The 20,078-nt window shown below is 34.2% G+C and overlaps 2 protein-coding genes and 1 long non-coding RNA gene across 4 annotated transcripts; 2 read left to right on the forward strand and 1 right to left on the reverse strand.

Moving 5' to 3' along the window:
- Positions 1–2: 2 nt before the first annotated feature.
- On the reverse strand, positions 3–1,776 carry LOC8283238 (pentatricopeptide repeat-containing protein At2g17033). Its single transcript, XM_002521193.4, has 2 exons — positions 1,378–1,776; positions 3–1,104 (listed from the first exon to the last, which is right to left on the reverse strand). The coding sequence occupies exons 1-2, from the start codon at positions 1,702–1,704 to the stop codon at positions 43–45; spliced, it is 1,389 nt and encodes a 462-aa protein (XP_002521239.2). The 5' UTR covers positions 1,705–1,776; the 3' UTR covers positions 3–42.
- LOC125371001 lies at positions 1,692–4,638 on the forward strand. Its single transcript, XR_007217157.1, has 3 exons — positions 1,692–1,779; positions 3,121–3,253; positions 3,357–4,638. It is a non-coding gene; the product is annotated as an uncharacterized LOC125371001 (long non-coding RNA).
- Positions 4,639–8,391: 3,753 nt separating this feature from the next.
- LOC8283239 (DDB1- and CUL4-associated factor 8) lies at positions 8,392–12,740 on the forward strand. 2 transcript variants are annotated; one of them, XM_015720579.3, is made up of 5 exons: positions 8,392–8,768; positions 9,372–9,623; positions 9,845–9,988; positions 10,552–11,274; positions 12,023–12,411. In XM_015720579.3, the coding sequence occupies exons 1-5, from the start codon at positions 8,658–8,660 to the stop codon at positions 12,299–12,301; spliced, it is 1,509 nt and encodes a 502-aa protein (XP_015576065.2). In that variant the 5' UTR covers positions 8,392–8,657; the 3' UTR covers positions 12,302–12,411. The 2 variants fall into 2 exon arrangements, with proteins under 2 accessions (XP_015576065.2, XP_002521240.1); XM_002521194.4 differs by having other exon boundaries at positions 8,403–8,768; positions 12,340–12,740.
- The last annotated feature ends 7,338 nt before the right edge of the window (positions 12,741–20,078 follow it).

Below are 20,078 nucleotides of genomic sequence, written 5' to 3' on the forward strand. Positions count from 1 at the left end.
AGTTTCAAAGAACAACATAATTATAGTTTTTCTCCTTTTCAATTAACACAACCATTCTTCAACAACTTTCCCTTTAGCAATGAAACAACCTATATTTCTCCTATCAATTCGCATAGGGCTTCTTGCTCGAACCATAAAGTCTTTGACCATACACTTAACAGGAGATTCCCCTCTAACAATGCTATGATTTCCCGAACCACAAACCACTGTAATTTCTGTTGGATTCACATAATTAACACTTTTGAACCTCTTTCTCATCTCCTCAATCCACAGCAATATTATTAAATAAGCTGAACACAAGTGCGTTCCATGCAAATCCAACTTAGCCTCTGCTACGTCCCACTTCATTGCCTCATCCAGAACTGATGATGTAACAATTTCTTTGACTAATAGAGCCTCATCTTCACTCAAAATCTTCATCAGGTCGTGAATTGAAATGGGAAAATCATTTGAGTTTTGCATCATTGACATTATTGTAGGACAAGAATTTAAAGCTGAATTGCAAGTCCTTAATGAGAATGGAATGCCTAAATCCTTCATCTTTTGGAGCCATAAAACCATTTCAGGAAGTGCATTATGAGCTCCATACGATGCAAGAATCATATTTGAACAAACTGTATCAACCCTAAACCCTGCTCTTTCCATTTGGTGAAGACACTTGTTCATTTCTTCAAACGATCCTAAGCTTCCATATGCATACACAACGCATTTAAACTCAAACATTGATGGCCTCACTCCTTCCTTTCCCATCTCTTCAATCAAAGTTTCTGCTTCTCTAGGCCTACCCATTTCACATAATCCATTAACCATGGATTTATAGCCTTGCCTTTTTACATAGACAGAGTTAGAGTTGCAGACAAGTTGCATTAAACTAGCAACAGAATTATCAAAACCGCGGATAGAATTCTGCTTAGACTGAGACTCAACCAAATTGCAATAAAAACGAGCAAGATCTCTCTCTTTAACTTGTAATTTGGAAATAGAATCAGAAACTAGAGTCGCCGATTCATCATATCGACCTTGTTTATCAAGAAAGGCAACAACATCTGCTACTAACTTTGGGTTCCATTGAAACCACCTTGCTTCTGCAATCTTCAAGTACAGCTGCAAAACATTGGCCAATTATGTTAAAGCTCGCATTTAACATTTCTAACACGGTATTGGGCTCGGCTATACTGGGCACCAGGACAGTGAGGTTGCAAGTTTGGACTCAGTTAGAGCTCAATTAATTCAAAGGAAAAAAGAAAAAATTGACTCCATGGATGATCTGTGGTTACGAGTTCGACTCCGGTCAGAGCGCAATCTTTTGTTTCTAAAAGAAGAAAACAAGACGAAAAGGAGAAGTTTGTGTTGATATGAAAGAGAGATTTAACTTACAGTGAATGCGAGAGAAGAGAGGTGAGAATGAGAGGAGTGAGGATTGAGAAGATGAGAGAGTGCATCAAGAGCAATAGATTTAGGTGACGCTGCTACAAATTTCTTTATCAAACGGTTGGTGGCTACGGTATCTCCTTTAGTAGTGGCGATGGCAAGAGAAGACAAGAATCGTTGCCCTTGTTTGCTTAAAGCTGCACATCTAAATACCCATTTCATTGGCAGTACTTGTTGTTGGTTGCGGTGGCGGTGGTGGTCGCGGTGGCGGAGCTGCTCGCTCCATGGAAGTTTGATCCTAAGCTGATAACCAAGTTGCGCATACATTTGCATAAAAGCAAGAGAGCAGTGTTCTGGGTTACGTATGGAAACGGATAATGCTCGCTGGGTGCGCTTACTTGCTTAGAAGTAAGTATTGAGTAGTAATTAGTAAGTTAATTTTGCATTTAAAATTGGCCAAAGTTACCGACAACTCTTTGATAAAATCTCAATTAAATTTTTTAAGTTGAAACTGTTAAACTAAACTAAAATAGAAGGAAAAGTGTTATTGTCACTGTCCGGGCAATATTAAGTAAAAGATGCAAGTCTCATAAAATGGAAAGAAATAGATATTATCAGATCCTTATAGAAAGTATTAAGGTATTTGGTATAATACTTGTCTATTACATACATATAAAGTATATAAGGATAGTTAGTAAATATGACAAAGAGATAAGATATAAAAGAGATTTTTAATCTTTTTTCTTCTTTTTTACTTTTATAAGTTCTTAGATCTTTTAACTTTATTTTTCTTTTCCTTTTTATTTTTCTCTTTTTATTTTGTCCTTTTCTTGATCTAGATCCCAATTCATGCTCTTGAATCTTGATTGCCATAATTCTTGAAAATTTCAAACACGGTTTGACTTGGGTACAGTTCTATGTTCTTGATCTAACTAGTTAATTGATTGAATTTTAGGATTTGGTGTCGTTTGTATTTATATAGGTGTCCACCAAGACTCATATTTTCTGGGTCAAGATTTACATTCTTGGATGTGAAGCTGCTTTGTAAATATTTATTTTTGTAAATTGTGCTTGGAGTTCTTTTACAGTAGGAGAATATGAACAGGGCAATTGATGCGTTTTTGTCCCATAGAAATTTGGTCACCATTGCGGTTTTGCAATGGGTGCGTGTTGTTATAATTATAAAAATAGTGTTTAACCTTATTAAGATTTGATAATTAAGTGTTTAAATTTTTAAAATTATAATTTAATATGTATAAATAAAAATTATTAATATTTTTTAGTAAAAGAATCTAGATAATTATGTGTACTTGTTAAAATTTGATAAAAAAGTATTTAAATTTTTAAAAATTACAATTTGGTGTGTAAATTTAGTAAATATTTAGAATTGAGTGTATATATTAAGTCAATAGGAATTACATATTTATAATCTTAAAACACATATTATCATTTTAGTAGATTAAAAAGAATAAAATATCAAAAAAGCTTCTAAAAAGTACCTACTTTTAATAGATTAATGCATTATTCTTACTACCATCATCATTTCACTATTCTCACTATACTTTCATCACTTTTTTTAAAGAAATCTTTATTTAACTTGAGCGACAATTTTCTTCTTTAATGCATAATTATAAACATTTAAAACAAAATCGATCATTATCGAGGATAGTAATTTTAACTATAACATTAATTACTAATATATCCCATTGTGATGCTTTGTCGGTATTTGTGGTGGATGATTTATTGCAGTGCATCAGAGATGTAAAAACATCCAAAGAGGCATGTAACATTCTTGCCGGATTATTCGCTCGGACGGATGATGCCAAGATACAACAACTCGAGAACGAGCTATTATCAATCTCACAGCGTGAAATGACAGTGAGTGAGTACTTTACTACAGTTAAAACTTTATGTCAAGAAATTTCAAAATTAGATCTTCAAAATCAAATTACGGAGATAAGAATAAAGATTATCATAATTCACAGGTTATGACCCGAGTTTAATGCACTCATCATGGCAATTCATGGATGGTCTAAGGAGTCGTCTTTAAATGAGTTGGAAAATGTATCAGCAAAATCAGGAAGCTTTAGACAAACAAATATCTAAAGTATTAGTCAAGGAAGAAGAGAAAGCTCTCTTTAACAATAGAAAAGATAAGGCTACTTATACTACAAGATCAAGAAGTGAAGGAAAGAAAAAGTAGGAAGGATGACAAAAGCGTTATCAAGGAAGAAGCTGACAATGAAAGGGAGCTCACTACAACCATCAGTCAGAAGATAAAACTAGTCGTCGCAAGAATGGTCAGTGCTACAATTGTGGCAAACGAGATCACTATGCTCGAGATTGTTGATTTAAAAGAATCGAAGGGGAATGTTGCAAACATCCACTCAACCTCAAATTGAAAGTGGAGATGAATGGAGTTTTTAGGCTTCATGTGCCATTGCAGAAATGGTAACTAGTGACTCTGATATGTTTACATCCTCCATCACGACTAAGCTAAAAGAGGAGCAAGCACTTATCATGGTGAGTGTTAAATCTATCAATTACAGTGATGATTGGAGAGTAGACTCTAGAAGATAAAAAAAAATTATCAAGCATGACAGAATATGAAGGGGGACGAGTTGTTATCATTGCAAATAGCTCAAGGTTAACCATCACTTACATTGGCAAGACGACAATAGTGCCTAGATATAATTCCAGGTAAGTATTGCTAGAGAATGTATTGCACGTGCCTGGGATGAAGAATTTGATATCAATGTCACAACTCAATCCTTGAAAAACTATATGGTGTTCAGGCCAAAAGATGTGAAAGTATATCAAAGTCTAAAACCAATAAGTGTGCCATTCATGGAGGGATGAAAGATAGAGTCTGTCTATGTGATGTCAGCACAAACAACATTCGAGGATAAGACTAGAAGGAGTAAGATAGCTTATTTATGGCATGCATGGCTAGGACACGTGAACTATCACAAGTTGAAAGAAATGATGGATAAGTCCATGCTCAAGGGACTTCCTCAGCTAGATGTTCGAAAGGATACGGTATGTGTTGGATGTGAGTATGGGAAAGCACACCAATTACCTTATGAAGATTCTAAGTATAGAGCTAAAAAGCCTCTAGAGCTTATTCATTTATACGTGTTTAGACCTGTGAAACAACCATCCATCAGTGGTTTTGGGTATTTGATAACCTTCATCGATGACTTCTCAAGGTACATATGGTTATACTTTATAAAGGAAAATCAGAAGCCTTTATCAAGTTTAAGGAGTTCAAAGAGACAGTTGAAAAAGAAGTTGGTCAGAGAATTTTATGTCTACGTACCAACAATGGAGGTGAATATACTTCATATGAATTCTCGAAGTACCTACAAGATTGTAAGATACAATGACAATTGACGTGTCCCAACACTCCATAACAAAATGGAGTAATAAAAAGAAAGAACAGGTACCTTACAGAGATATGCAGAAGTATGCTTCATGCGAAGAACGTTTCACCTTGATTCTGGGAAGAGTGCATGAAGACGGCTACGCACGTTATCAATAGGTTGCCACAGATGCCACTTGGATCAATTTCACCTTTTGAGAAGTTTTGGAACATAAGACCCATTGCAAGTCACTTTTGAGTTTTTTGTTGCATATGTTATGTTTTCATACCCAATCATTTACACACCAAGTTCAATAAGAAAGTAATAAGGTGCATTTATGTGGGTTATGATAATCAAAGAAAAGGGTGGAAGTGTTGTTATCCTACAACATGAAGATGTCATATTTCAAAAAATGTGATATTTGATGAAGCATCATCCTGGTAGTCTTCTCAAGTAGTAGTTTTATCAGACTCAAAAGAAATCGAGAAGAAATACAAGAGAGATTTGAACAAGAGGAAGCAGTTGAATAAAGCACTCAAGAGGTAGAATGAGACACAGAAATAGCCAGTGATAAGTCACCTAAAAAGGCCAAGTCACCCGAGAAGGCTAAGTCTCCATGGCGTACGGGAGTGCATCAAACACGAGAAGAAGCACGACCCACGTCAATTTGTAGAAATTCAAGATGCTAAAAGTACAGAAGAAATTAGGCCATAATTAAGAAGAACAAAAATGCAACATAAATCAAATCCCAATAATGCCAATGCAGCACTTATTGAGGATGGCAAAGTAAAAGAGCTTACAACATATGAGGAAGCATTCTCAAGAAATGAGTGGAGGAAAGCTATAAAAGAGAAAATAAAAGCCTTAAAGTAGAACGAGCCTTAGGAATTAGTTCTGAAGCCTACATAAATGAAGTCGATATCTTGTAAATGGGTATATAAAGTAAAGAGTTGTCTGACAGATTAATTAAGAAGTGTAAAGCTCAGTTGGTGGCTTGAGGATTCTCACAGATATATAGGCTGGACTATGATGAGACGTTTAGTCTAGTAGTAGAGATTATAATGGTACGTGTTCTATTAGCCTTAACTGTTTGCAAGAATTGGAAACTCTGGTAGATAGATGTAAAGAATGCATTTCTACATAGAGAATTGGATCGATAAATATATATGGAGCAACCTCAAGGGTTTGAAAGTAAGGCTCATCCAAGCTATGTATGTAAGCTAAAAAAGGCACTTTATGGATTGAAGCAAGCACCAAGAGGTTGGTATGGGAAGATAACGAAGTTTTTGATTCAAAGTGATTATACTCCAATTTTTTTGTAAGAGCTCAAGGTGGTAAGTTGGCCATAATACTAGTCTATGTAGATGATCTTATCATCACAAGAGACGACAGGGTGAAGATATATCAAATCAAAGTCAACTTATCGGTACGCTTTCAAATGAAAGCCTTAGGAGAGTTAAAGCATTTTTTTGGTCTTGAAGTGGAGCAAACCAAGGCTAGAATCTTCTTATGCCAATAAAAGTATACTAAGGATCTCTTCGAGAAGTATAGGATACTAGAATGGAAGACTATTTCAACTCCAGTAGAGGTATATACAAAGTTATCCTCGACTGAAGGAAATGATTTGGACGATGCTACGATGTACAGACAGCTAGTTGGTAGTCTTATGTATCTCACTCTTACAAGACCAAATATGTCATATACGGTAAATATAGTGAGCCGATTAATGCAAAAATCAAAAAAGCCTCACCTAGAAGCTGTAAGGAGAATTTTGTGATATGTTTGAGGTACTATTAGTTATGATACAATCCGTTCAACGATAGGATATATATTTTGCCTTGGATTAGTTCCTGTTTCTTAGTGCAGCAAAAGACAACCTACAGTATCATTGTCAAGTATTGAAGCAGAGTACCAGGCAATAGCTATGGCAACTCAAGAGTGTATATGGATGATGTAGCTTATGAGGGATCTTCATTAAAATATTAATTACTCGATGCAATTATATTCTGATAATCAGTCAGTTGTTCACCTGACTAAAAATCCAGTATTCCACGTAAGAATCAAACACTTGGAAGTACATTATCATTTTATGCGAGAAAAATTTTTGCATGGAGAAATAGAGATGAAGTATATCAAAACTGAAGACCAAGTTGTAGATATATTTACTAAAGGAATCAATGGTGCAATCAAGTCCTCCTCTCCTTTTATTCTATAGATATTTTCTTTGGAGCGCTCAGGGTTCTTGCTTTGGTTGGGTCTTCTTGCATAGCTTCAAGGTTGTTGCAACAGTGACAGGCTTATGCCCAGTCCAAGCTAGCTATAGTTCTACGAATTTTTTGCAGCAGAGGAGAGCCTGTATCATGTCTAGCAGGATTGTTACCACTTTTCACCCCCAAGTTTATAATAAAAAGCCTTAGACAACTATGCGATTTTTTCACAATAAATGGATTAAAGCAGTAGGATGACATCACATAGTGGAGGAAATTTGGATTGGATCACTCATGTAGATTAGTCTCCATTACTTAGTAGTTGTAAGAAGCTACTAAGCAAAGATTATTAGAATTAGTTCTAAGGTCTTTATTAGTATCCATGTGTCCTATTCTTTTGGAATTCTTACCGTAAGCAAAGAATACTTTAGACAGTTGCTAGGGTTTAGAATTTGTTAAATTTTTGAAGGAGGATTCTCTTTAGGTAATTCAAGAAGTGAATCCCGGCAAGCAAAATTATGCAGATGCCAGAGGAATTTATCATGAACTAGCCATTCTTCAGCCTAACTTTATTAATTATTCCTTTAATTTTATACCTAGAGGTGAATGTTTTAGCTCAGTCCATTGCAATAACTACTAAACACTATTGGAGCTTTGTTTTTGTATGCCATACTTTGCCTTAAGTACAAGGAATAATAAGTATAAAAAAGTATTACTATAATTTCATAATTTGAGAATTTTTACTATTTAATTTTTTTCTAGACAAAAGAAAATATGTGGTTAAAAATTAAAATAAAAAAGTATTTCACCATTAAAAGTGTTTATTCGCAAGGACTCAAGTGTCTTTACTCCGATCAGCCATGTCCATATTTTGATAATATGAGTTTAAAGCTTAACAACTTAAGACGTTGTTGTTTGATCATCAAATCGATCTCATCAGATCAGTAACTTCTTTTTAAACCGCAATTTGACGGTTGAATAACGAAATATGAATCGTTAAGCTCTAAACTCACATTATCATACATAAGCAATATGATAATGATGGTTTATCGAAATAAAGATTGTTGAATCTAATAAAATACGTAATTTTTTTTGTCACTATTTATAACTACATTTCTCTATTTATTTGAAAAAGATTAACAGATGCTAAAAATTATAAAACGTGAAACCACATTATATTTTATTATATTTATCCTTTATTAATTGTGAAATCTAATTTCTTTTGTTAGAAAAAATTGTTTAAAAATAATAGTTAGAGGGAATTGTATCATTAGATAGCTCTTGTCTATCAAAAATAGATATGGAAATAGAGAATCTCATAAAATAAATTTGATAATTTGAATGAGAAGTAATTTGGTGTAGGTAGGTAAACATTAGAAGAAATATAACCTCTTATTTTATTAAAATCCCATAATCATAGTTCATAAGGGGCCACCATCAAGAACGTGTACGCTAGTAAGACTATAAAATGCCGGCAAACAAGGGAGAGAGGTAACTCTGTTACAAATTCCAATCCAAGTGGTGTCATTATATTAATACCCAAAACAAAACCATAACGCAAAACCCATCTTTTCTCCAAGGCACATTCAGACACAGAGAAAGCTTCTGGACAATTCTATCACTGACCTCTAACCACGATCCCCAATCTCTCAAGTTTTGAATCTTTATTGGTTACTTGTTTGATATTGTTGTTCTTACTTTCTTCAAGGATTGAGCGATGAAAAAGAGAGCTAGAACTAACCCTGATAAGGCGGTGCTTAATGTTTGGCAAAGAGAGGTTGGCGAGCTCTCCACTCGCAATTTTGCTCATCGTCTTGCCGCTTCTGAGGTCTGCCCAATTGGTTTTATTTGTTTTTAGTTTCTTTTGTGGAATTTTGGTGATTATGTGTTTCATTAATTGAACATTTTAAATTTAGCAATTTGTTAAACATGGTATTGTTAAGATAGTTTAGGTGATATCTTTGATCATGGGTTACTTGATTGTGTAAGATAGTTAAAAGAAAACCTTTTGTATCGCCATTGTTCTTGATGTGCATGATGGTTCTTGGATTAGTTACTCATTACGGTAAGACTTTTAAGGTTAATTAGAAAGTACTGATTTGGATTTTATAAGTTCTTGCGTCATTTGTTAAAGATTTTTTTTCTCAAGTTATTGTTATTGTGCTTTCTATGCTTTGAATTGAAGGCAGATTGAACTAAAATGAAACTGATAAGTAGATTATACTGCATTCTATTGTTGATGGATTGAGTTAGTGTCCTATATTGTTTCGTCGATCTTCCTTGTTTCTATGATGAATCATAGTGCTGTGTTAACGTTTCCTACCCCTTTTGTTTATTTCTTTTGTCTAACCCAAACATGGGCCTCTTTTTTGTTATTCTTTTCTTTTTGGAGTTATTCATGTTCTCAAGAAATAGTTATTTTTCCTTTCAGGATCTTGTACTACGACTTGATCTATACAAGAAGCTAGATAAGCACAGAGGCTGTGTCAATACGGTAAGCTTCAACGCTAATGGTGATATTCTGGTGTCAGGTTCTGATGACAGGCGGGTTATACTCTGGGATTGGGAATCTGGGCGTATCAAGCTTTCTTTTCATTCGGGTCATACTAAAAATGTCTTTCAAGCTAAAATCATGCCTTACACGGATGACCGAAGCATTGTTACTTGTGCTGCAGATGGTCAGGTAAATATGTCTGTTTCTAAAGGACATGATATATGATAAGTCTTTCTTTACTTGCAACTTGGTACCTGTGCTATCATAAAGCTTTCTCTTCTTTTTTACTCCAAACTTCATAGATTAAGAAAAACATTGTTGTGTTCACCAATTTAAAAAGGCTAGGATATATTGAAACATTGAATATGAAATGATAGTTTTCTTATTGGGGATATATACCTCTATTCTAGGTTCGATTTGCTCAAATTTTGGAATGTGGAGCAGTGGAAACTACATTGCTAGCTAAACACCAAGGACGAGCTCATAAGTTGGCTATTGAGCCTGGGAGCCCGTATATATTGTATACTTGTGGTGAGGATGGACTGGTTCAACATGTGAGTTCTATTTGCTTTTGCTAATTTCAATTGGCAGCCTTTTAGTTTTGTTTCTTAAGAGTACTTACATAGCCATGTGTTCATCTAAGTAATTAGCTCAGATTTATGAACTGTTAAATAATATGTCTGGGAGTGACATAAAGTTTTAAGGATTACCTGCATGATGTCTGATAGGTTTCTGAAATTTGCTTGCAAGTACTTGAATGATGGGCAAAGCTTCAATGCCTTATGACATTTAGGTTTATGATCAATGCGGAAAGAAAGATTGGGATGCTGGAGGTTGATATGATTAGTACTTGTTGGTCTGACCGCAAAGGAGAGTTTGGAACAAGAAAGAGGGGACTGCTTTCTTTCATCTTTTCCTTATTTTCTACCATCAGAGAACTCCCAAACCAGATGCCTGGTAGATTATTAGCAGGGAATGTCTTTAATGGACAAAAAAAGATTGTAGTCCCTAGTCTTATGCTTGTATTGTACTATTTCCATGTCGTCTTGTGATTTTGATTTTCACCTGACTTTGCTTAGTTGGTTAATTTAATTTGACATTATCAATATCATTTCAGTTTGATCTGAGAACTAGGAGGGCGACAGAGCTTTTCTCTTGCCGACCAATTGATGATAGGAGGGAGTACATGCCAGTTGTACATCTAAATGCAATTACAATTGATCCAAGGAACCCAAATCTCTTTGCAGTTGCAGGGTCAGACGAGTATACTCGGCTTTATGATATTCGCATGTACAAGTGGGATGGGTCAACTGAGTTTGGTCAACCTACAGATTACTTTTGTCCTCCACATTTGATTGGTGATGAGCGAGTTGGTATAACAGGCTTGTCATTCTCAGACCAGAGTGAGCTTTTAGTCTCATATAATGATGAGCTCATCTATCTTTTTACACGAGATATGGGACTGGGTCCCAATCCAGATCCATCATCTCCAGTCTCAATTGGCAGCTCTGCAGGCGAGCTGGCATGTATGGATGTTGATGGGAAAGTCTCTCCCCAAGTTTATGAAGGACATCAAAATTGTGAGACTGTTAAGGGGGTAAGCTTCTTTGGACCTGGATGTGAGTACGTGGTGAGTGGATCGGATTGTGGTCGGATATTTATTTGGAAGAAAAAGGGTGGCGAACTCATCCGTGCCATGGAAGCAGATAAGCATGTGGTAAACTGTATCGAACCTCATCCTCATGCCACTGTGCTTGCTAGTAGTGGAATCGAGAATGATATAAAGATGTGGACTCCAAAAGCCATAGAGAGAGCTACTCTGCCTACAAACATTGGACGGGTATACTTTATCATATTAAGCTAATGACTGAAGGCATATACTTGATTTTTTTCCTTTTTACTTGATGCTGCAGGCTTAGTCGAATGCTTTAACGTTTGGGTGTAGCGAAAGAAAATGATACTTTAAGATAGGTCCAAATGCATATTTATGCCCCTGAATTTTTTTCATTTAGTTAGTTTAATACTCTAACTTTCGGTGTCACTTAATAGACACATGAACTTACTTTTATGTAATATTTTAATACTTTTTGACATGTGTTTTCATTCAATACATCTACATGTACTATACAAAGGTGTTTAAATATTACCAAAAAACAAAGTTCATGTTAATGTTAGATTGAATTGAAAGTTAAAGGTGTTTATGTATTAAAGAACGTAAAATTGAGGTGTTTGTTAGGTTAAATTAAAAGTTAAAGTGTTAAATTGACTAATCTATACAAATTCAGGGGTATAAATTTTTTTGTCCTTAAGATAGTCTATGCACGACATTTTAGCAACAAAGTTGGAAAAAGTTATCCCATTATGTATTGACAAATTCCAAATTTAGTTGGACATATGTAGACATTTCCTTCGGTGGTTTTTCCCTATGATGTAGATCATAAGAAGAAAAAACAAAATAAACCAATATTGAAATAAAGGAAACCAATACATTGAAATTCAATTTACTTATCAAACATCCAAGGACAAACTAATTGCATAAGAATACATTTATCTCCAGTATTATCTGTGCTGTTACTTGTTTGGAAAAGGTTCCGATGCGTGATCTCATTCGACGGTTTGCCTTTGGTGTTGAGGATGATGACGAAGATGATGAGGATATTTTCTCTGATGATGATGATGATGACGATGATGATGATGATGATGATGATGATGCTGATGACGAAGACAGTGATGGCGATGATGATGATGATGATGGCTACGATGATGATGATAGTTTGGATGATGGGGATGGGGGCAGTGATGACAATGACATAGATGCTGATAATAATGATGATGATTGCGATGAAGATGTTGATAATTTTGTTTGACAGTTATGATGATTCTGATTTACGCTTTCTGTGTTCAGCTGAAACCAAAGGCTAGGGGCTGGATGTACCGTATTGCTTCGCCACAGGACCTGATGTTGCAACTATTTTCATTGCAAAGGTGGAGAACTAGCCCAGAGCGCATTGAAGAGAGCTCAGCTGCTGGTAGGGAACTTTTAGAGCTTATGCTGACATTCAATGCCAACAGTGATTCAGATGATGGAGGGGATACATCAAGTCGCGATGATTTTTTTAGCTAAAGATGCTTTGGTTATATTTGGCCTATAGAAAATGAAAACCATAGCAATTGTACATAGCATAGGGTTTCAGTCAACAATTTTGTGGATCCTTGCAAATTTTAATGTCTACCTTGATACTTGACCCAAGTTCATTCCCATTTCTGAGTCTTTTTCCATAATTAAATCATTGCCATTTGTTAATAGTTATCTCTACCCTTATACTCTTATGACCCAAACATGATTACTATGTGGTGGTATTTTCTTTTATACCTAATTGTATCTAGTAAGTGAAAGGGAAAAAAATATTGGGTACATCTTATTCATATGAAACAATTGCTCATGCATCATCTCTCTATACTGCTATTGCTATGACTATGACTAGCAATTCTGGAGCTGCATTGTCATGTAGGAACAAGTTTATTTGGGAGGAAAGTTTCAAAGGAAGCTAGACGCCAATACTATTTCATTAGAAGAATCTTGTAATTAAGATCTAAGCATTAATTTTTTAATTTTTTATTTTTTTTTATATATTTTTAGGTTTGAATTCAGGAAATTATACCAAATACGACATTGCCAAATACCTATTCTATCAAAGACATTAAAAAAAAAACTTGATGCTGCATAAAATTTTTTAAGGTACTTAGAAAGGAGACAACTGGAGGACATCTCCAAGTGGATATATACATGTGTTTAGTGATGCAGATTAAGAAGTGTAATTGATAGGAAATCAACTACAGGGTTCTGCTAGGGGCAATCTTGCTACTTACCGGAGTAAGAAAACAGAATGCTGTGGCCATTAAGTAGTGCTGAATCTGAGTTTAGAGCAGTAACCCTATGAAGGTCTGTTTTATATAGGCACAAAATAGTCATTTATGGTTGTCCCTTTTTGCTTATCATTTGATATATTTTTAGGCTCATATATTTTTAGGCTCCTGAATCACATTGTTAAAATTATTTAAGATATTTTAAAATTCTAAGCTTAGCACTATATATACATATATATATATATATATATATATTCGTCCTTCCACCATTATTTTAGTGCTTGAAAGAAAAAAATTGAAAACTTGTAGATATATTAAGATTTCCTTTTTCATTATGGCTTTTCATCCTATACAAAAGCAAAAGCAGGTAATTCACATAACTTATATAGCAAAATCCACCATATAATCTCATAAAGATTTCCTCGAAACTTTGAACTTAGCTTATTATATACAAATAGTTACTCCCATGTTCACTTTCATATCACTTATATTTCCTGTGAGATTATTCTGTTATTAAAATGCATTAACCTGAGTTGCATTGCATGCTACCTCTTGTTAGCCCTGGTGCACTATTCATTATGAAATTTTTTAAATGTTATTTTGAGTCATGTCTTACAAGAGCCAATGACATTTTTTTTTTCTTTTTCTATATCTAATTTTTACTCTGGTTGTTAGGATCCGATCTGTGAGCCCGTGACCGGCATTAGAGAATGGATAGGCGTAAGGCCATCGAATCTCGTAGTAAGCATGACCATTCTCCAACTCAAATCAAATACAATCCAGACTCTATTCATTGACACTTTTCCACAATTAACCTTTAGTCATTAGATACTATATTAAAATTTGGTCTGTCAGCATAAATAAACAAGGTTTGAATTTATATAGAATTACAAAATAAAAGTCTAAAATTTTTATTGTGGAGGTTCTAGAAGTTTAAAAATCAAACATACCAAAAATTAGTTATATTAACCTGAAGATGAAGGACTCAGGCTGCTAGAGAAAAGAACTGCAGAAAAGCTAATAATATCTAAAAAGAATAGTTAAATTGAGACTGTCAGTCTCGAGAGTGAATTAAAATTATATATTCCAAAAACGAACACAAACACTTCAATAACACACTTGTTTAATTAAAATAAAATATTAAATCATGCAAAAATATGTGTCATGCCATACTTCTATAGAATAAATTTCACATAATACGGGATAGAGTACCTCAGTAGAACCCTAATTCTCATTACTAAACAGTCTTAACCTTTCAGCTCTCTCGTTCCAACAGAACTGGTGCTCAGAGAGAGAAGCTCGACCAGGATCCTTAAATCCAGTATGGTCGCTTAAATTTCCAATAAAGCCGGCTTCTAGAGAGCAATGCTCGACTAGGGGCCTTTACTCCGACAAACTCACTCAATTCATCCCAGAGAGTTAAACTCGACCAGAACAAGTCCTAAATTTACTTTTTAAAATTTTTACCTTTTACTATCTGTCTCAGATTTATATCGGTGCACACGCGGTCCTGATGCAACCCATCAAGTGGCATGTTCTATTGGAGACACCCCAAACTTTCAAAAACTTGATGTGTGCTACTTGTATTAGCTATAATCTAAGGCAGTGTACCTATCGATGCAGTGTAGCACTAATGGCGAGTATCAAGGTCGTATTCCTCGGGAAAGTGAAAGCCCAGAGTTACTCCTTTGTTCTTTGTTATATTAACCTAAAATGAGTGATGAATACTTTCTAAACTAACTAATAGCTACAATCTAAGTTCTAAGGGAGATGCATGAGTAATTGATAACTAAAATTACCAAGACAAGAAAGCAAACCCAAAGGGAACCTAAACTAGTTGGCAATCAAACAAAAGATAAAGGATTGGTGAGTCTAATTATGCTACTCGTGGACGAATTCTTAACCGAATTCGGTTTCTCTCTCGAGATAACCGAATTCCTAAACCTAATAACCTAAAGTTGGAATCTCTTCCTAACAATTGATTCTTAAATTAGCATTAAGCTTTAATCCGACTCTATTAAGCTTTGTTAATTCTTAATCCGTCTAGTTAATTATCCTTATCTCTAAGCGATTATTAACCAGTTCTTGCTATTCAAAATTTCAATTGCCAAATGGACTTTTCAATCATACAAAGCAATCTAAACACACAATTCACAACGTCTCATGAATGATGCATTATCTTATTAATACTGAAAGCAAGAAGAATACAAAACTAACCCAAACAATCCAACAATATAATACTAAGCCAACATAGTAAAGAAATCCCAATGGATTTAATCAATCTAGCTAATCATGTTCATTATCAAAATACATAAGAATTCAATCACAACAATGAGTAAAGGTAGAGAAAACCCGATTACACTCTTGGATGAGAGTAAACAGCCCCAATTCCTCTTGCTCGATTTGAAAACCAATCAACAAACCTCGCCCAATCTTCGATCTTTGAAGGGAATTCGATTGAAACCTTGATCCAAGTCTCCTTTTTCCTTGGTTTCAGCTCAGAAAATCCTTAGGGAGATAAAAATTAGGGTTTGGGACATTCTCCCCCGCTCTCTTTTCTTTCCTCTTGCTCTTTCTTTTAATTAATTCGTCCTGTCGCCGCGAACATGGCCGTGTTCCTAGCCGTGTTGGGAACACGGTTTGGTGTTTCTGGCCGTGTTACTCTCTATGGTCGTGCTCCTTAACGCCTCATCTTCTTTGATGTTTAATGCACCCAAAACGGCCGTGTTGGGAACATGGCCAGTGTTGAAACCAACACGGCCATCTTCAGCTTCCTCATGCTCGTACTTAGCTTGTTTCGGCAGCTTTGACGCCCAATTATGCTCCAATTCTTCCCTTTATCATTCTTTGACTTCTTTTGAACCTAATGCACACAAACAGATGCATAGGGTGAGTGTTGGGACCAATTCACATCCAAATGTCCATAAAATCAATCTTAAAAACCTCATTTAGATGTGTGTATTTTACACACATCAAATAACCCCACATTTAGCTCATTGCTTGTCCTCAAGCAATCAAAAGTAAAATAAGGAAAATAAACCACTAAGGAACAACACTTAAACTGCACAGACAAGCTAGAGAACTCTTGCACATATCCTTAACAAGCGTAAGTCAAACAAAAAGAAACGAAGCAATCAATTCAAGTATCACAACCAAGATGCCAATAATTCGCAAAATACTGTCTCAACAAAATTATTCAGAACTAACTCCTCACCAGATTCACTCTAAATCACTCAAAGTGTTTAAAGGGTAGTATTTAGTCACTCAATGCATCAACTACTGCCTTACTTACTATATACTTGCTCTTAAATCCTACTCCTACCACTTATGGAGAGTCAACAACCATGTCAAGAGGTCTTTATAAGGGTTGTAATGGGGATTAGGTAAGGGTAGGTAAATTTGGTCAGAGTTGAACCTATGGTATTCTGCAATGAAATACATGACCTGCACACAAGTTACAATAATCACAAGGAGTAAACAATGGATAGTAGTCTAAGGTGGAAAATAGGAATCAAGTCAAAATGTAAACTCCAAAAAGCAATTAAACAATTAGCTCACTTACTTCCTTTCTTTTCATCACCCTTCCCTCTTATTCTTCTTAATATTATTTTTTTTCTTATTTTTTTCATAAGGGAAGAACATTCACATAATAGAGTGAATTTCTTTTGGATTGAAGAAAGCTGCTACAAGATTCCAAACTATTCCCAAGATAAAAATTTTCAATAAAAACAACTCATATGCAATATCATAACCCAAAGCAGAATAAAACTAAGTGGTAATGGAATATAATAAAAAAATGGTGAAAGAAGGGGTTATCTACAGAATCAATAAACGAATGAAGGCTATTTGGCTAGAATGAAAAATCTAAGTGCCTTTATCATACCAAATTGTTAAACTCTCCTTGTGGCCCTCATAAGCATTACCGAGCAAGTTCTAAAAGTAAAAACAGTAATTGGCACTCTCAACAAGAAATAAATACAAGCATATAAAGTGTATGCTTACAATTTAGGCTCAATTTCTCACAAGTGTGCTTTTGAGTAGGTTCCAAACAAAAATCATCAAAACAAAATTAGATAAACCAAAGCAACTTAGTACAAAACTCAAATTAATTATCTTACATTCTTCCGCAAGACTCAATACTATCAGTTTTACCCAATCACATGGACATAAACAGGATTTCCAAAAGCAAGTCTACAGTAAAAGTATCGAAACAAAGTGAAAAAATTTCAAAATTTTACAAAAAATTGCACAAAGAATAAACAAATAATTAAGATGGGATAAATATCAGATATCCAAATTCTTCAAGTCCTTAATTACCAAGTTGCAGAGCTTGTCAATTTGGCAAGCATGCGAAACTTCGCTTCAAACAAACTGCCTAGAGAGCAACTGAGAGGCTACAATTGATTCACACAGACTTAGCCGGACCTCAAAGAACTCCTTCGCTAAAACGGAGTAAATATTACATTATTTTTATAAATGATTTCACCAGAATGTGCTAGATTTATTTCCTCAGGTTCAAGTCTGAAGTTGCATGTGTCCTTTGGAGATCTAAACAATGGATTGAGAACCAAAGTGGCTGTAGGATTCAAATTCTAAGGTCTGATAATGGCAAAGAGTACACCTCAGAACAATTAAATCAGTTTGTACAAAGGCAGGCAGCAAGCATTAACTTATAGCTCCATATACCCCTTAACAAAATAGGGTCAGTGAAAGAAAGAATAGGAAGATAGTTGAAATGTTCAGATGTATGCTTCATGAGAAAGAGTTGCGCCTAAGGAATATTGGGCAGAGGCTGCAAATATTGCAGTATTTTTGTTGTACCTCTCGTTAATATAGAGTTCTCTTCATTTCTAATTGGGCAGATGACATGAAGAGTACTTCTTATTACTGCTTTACTTTTGGCTTAGGCATATTTTCATGGTGCTCTAAAAAACATAAAACAACGGCTCAATCGACTGCTGAGGCAGAATTTATTCTTGCCTGAGCATCTGTGAATCAAGCTTTATGGCTCAGAAAGATTATGAAAGATTCACATATGGAGCAAAAAGAAAGTACACAAGTGTTCATTGATAATCAGACAGCAGTTTCAATCTCCAATAATCCCGTCTTTCATAGAAAAAGAAAGCAGTTTAATATTAAGTTGTATTTTTTAAGCGAAGTACAGAAGAATGGTGAAGTACATTTGTTGTACTGCCAAACTGATAACTAAATTGCTGACATTTTTACTAAGGCGCTCCCAAGAAAGAAACTTGGAGTTTGCAGCTACTAAAGCAAGAAGGAGTGTTAAAGATATGCATCAGTAGCTGAGTCAAATGCAAACACACGCTATTTTAACTAAAACTTAATAGTTTGTTATTTTATTTTTATTTTTCTGCTATAAATCTGTTGTTGCAGTAAATTAGGAGATTCGATAATATTCAACAGATTTTTTATTTATTCTGTTACTAGATAATTTGTATAAATAGTTTCATTCATCAATAAAATTAAGTAAACTTTCATAGCTATTCTTTTGTGATTCTTATACTTTCTACATCTGTAAAAGTAGTTATTTTTATCCAACAAAACGAGAAGTATTGAAACCACAAGCTTGAGCAAAGAAGTAGTCAAATATCATGTGTTTGTCAAATTCAAGAACTCCACACCTAATGAATTCTTTAGGCAAATTACTAGCATTAAGATTACAAACTTTCAGTTTCCTCAAGTGCTTCCAGGTAGTAAGATCAATGGAGAAGTGAGAGGAAGAAGCAGTACCTTGTCGAGACTCTTGAGAATTATGACAAATAGACCATGCTACTTTTCTTAACTTCAATACACTCTCTCTTCTATTTAAGCCCCTATATGCCACAGTGCTTTTTTAGTGTCCGTTCTACCACTTTTAACCCCTGCCTCATTGTTTACTGCATTTAATCTTACTATTACTTAGTGCTTGAGGGACCTCCTCCTCTTTTCTTTCACACTGACCCAAATTTAGATAAATATAATAAGTCTACAGGGTACTTACTATATACCTTTTTTTTTTTTTTCATATTATACTTATCATTAATATTTAAAAGTTATATTTTTTATTTTTTTTGCTTTTGTAATTTTAAGCTAAAAAGAATTTATCATAATTTTTATTAAATAATCGTTAACTAGGTTTTGTTTTATACTATTTATTTTCTGATTTTTGATGTAATCTAAAAATTATCCCTTAGCTATATTTTATTTATTACATTAAAATTCTCTATATTTTGAAAGTTAACGCATTAAAAAATTAAATTGATAAAAAATATAATTTAATTCTTAATCTTTTTATCAAAATTATAATTCTACTATAACAAAATTAATAATAAGAATAATATCAATTTTATTTTAATAATTTAAAAATTAAATTATATACATTTTTAATATTTTGCTAAAGATAAGTGTTTTTAAGATGTTTAAATTTTACTATGATTCAATCATGCTAGAAATTAAAGTAACTAAAGAACACTAATTAATTATTTTTATATATATACTAAACTTGATTTTTGCATAGAAATTAGGTAAGATTTTATTATAAAAAATAAACTATAAGGAGTAATTTATATATCACACTAAAGATCAGGAATCAAATAGCATAAAACTAAACCTAATTAATAATTATTTAATGAAAATTATTTTACTACCTTAGGACCGTTATAGTTACAGCCACCGCTCACTAGGGCTTCAGTCACCGGCTTTGATCATTATGTCACCAACTTTTTTGACCTTTTAGCACTGGGCAGGCGTCAACCTCCGTACATGGTCTTACAACTT

The sequence above is a fragment of the Ricinus communis genome, chromosome 8 (assembly GCF_019578655.1).
Source record: "Ricinus communis isolate WT05 ecotype wild-type chromosome 8, ASM1957865v1, whole genome shotgun sequence".
Classification (NCBI taxonomy): Eukaryota; Viridiplantae; Streptophyta; class Magnoliopsida; order Malpighiales; family Euphorbiaceae; genus Ricinus; species Ricinus communis.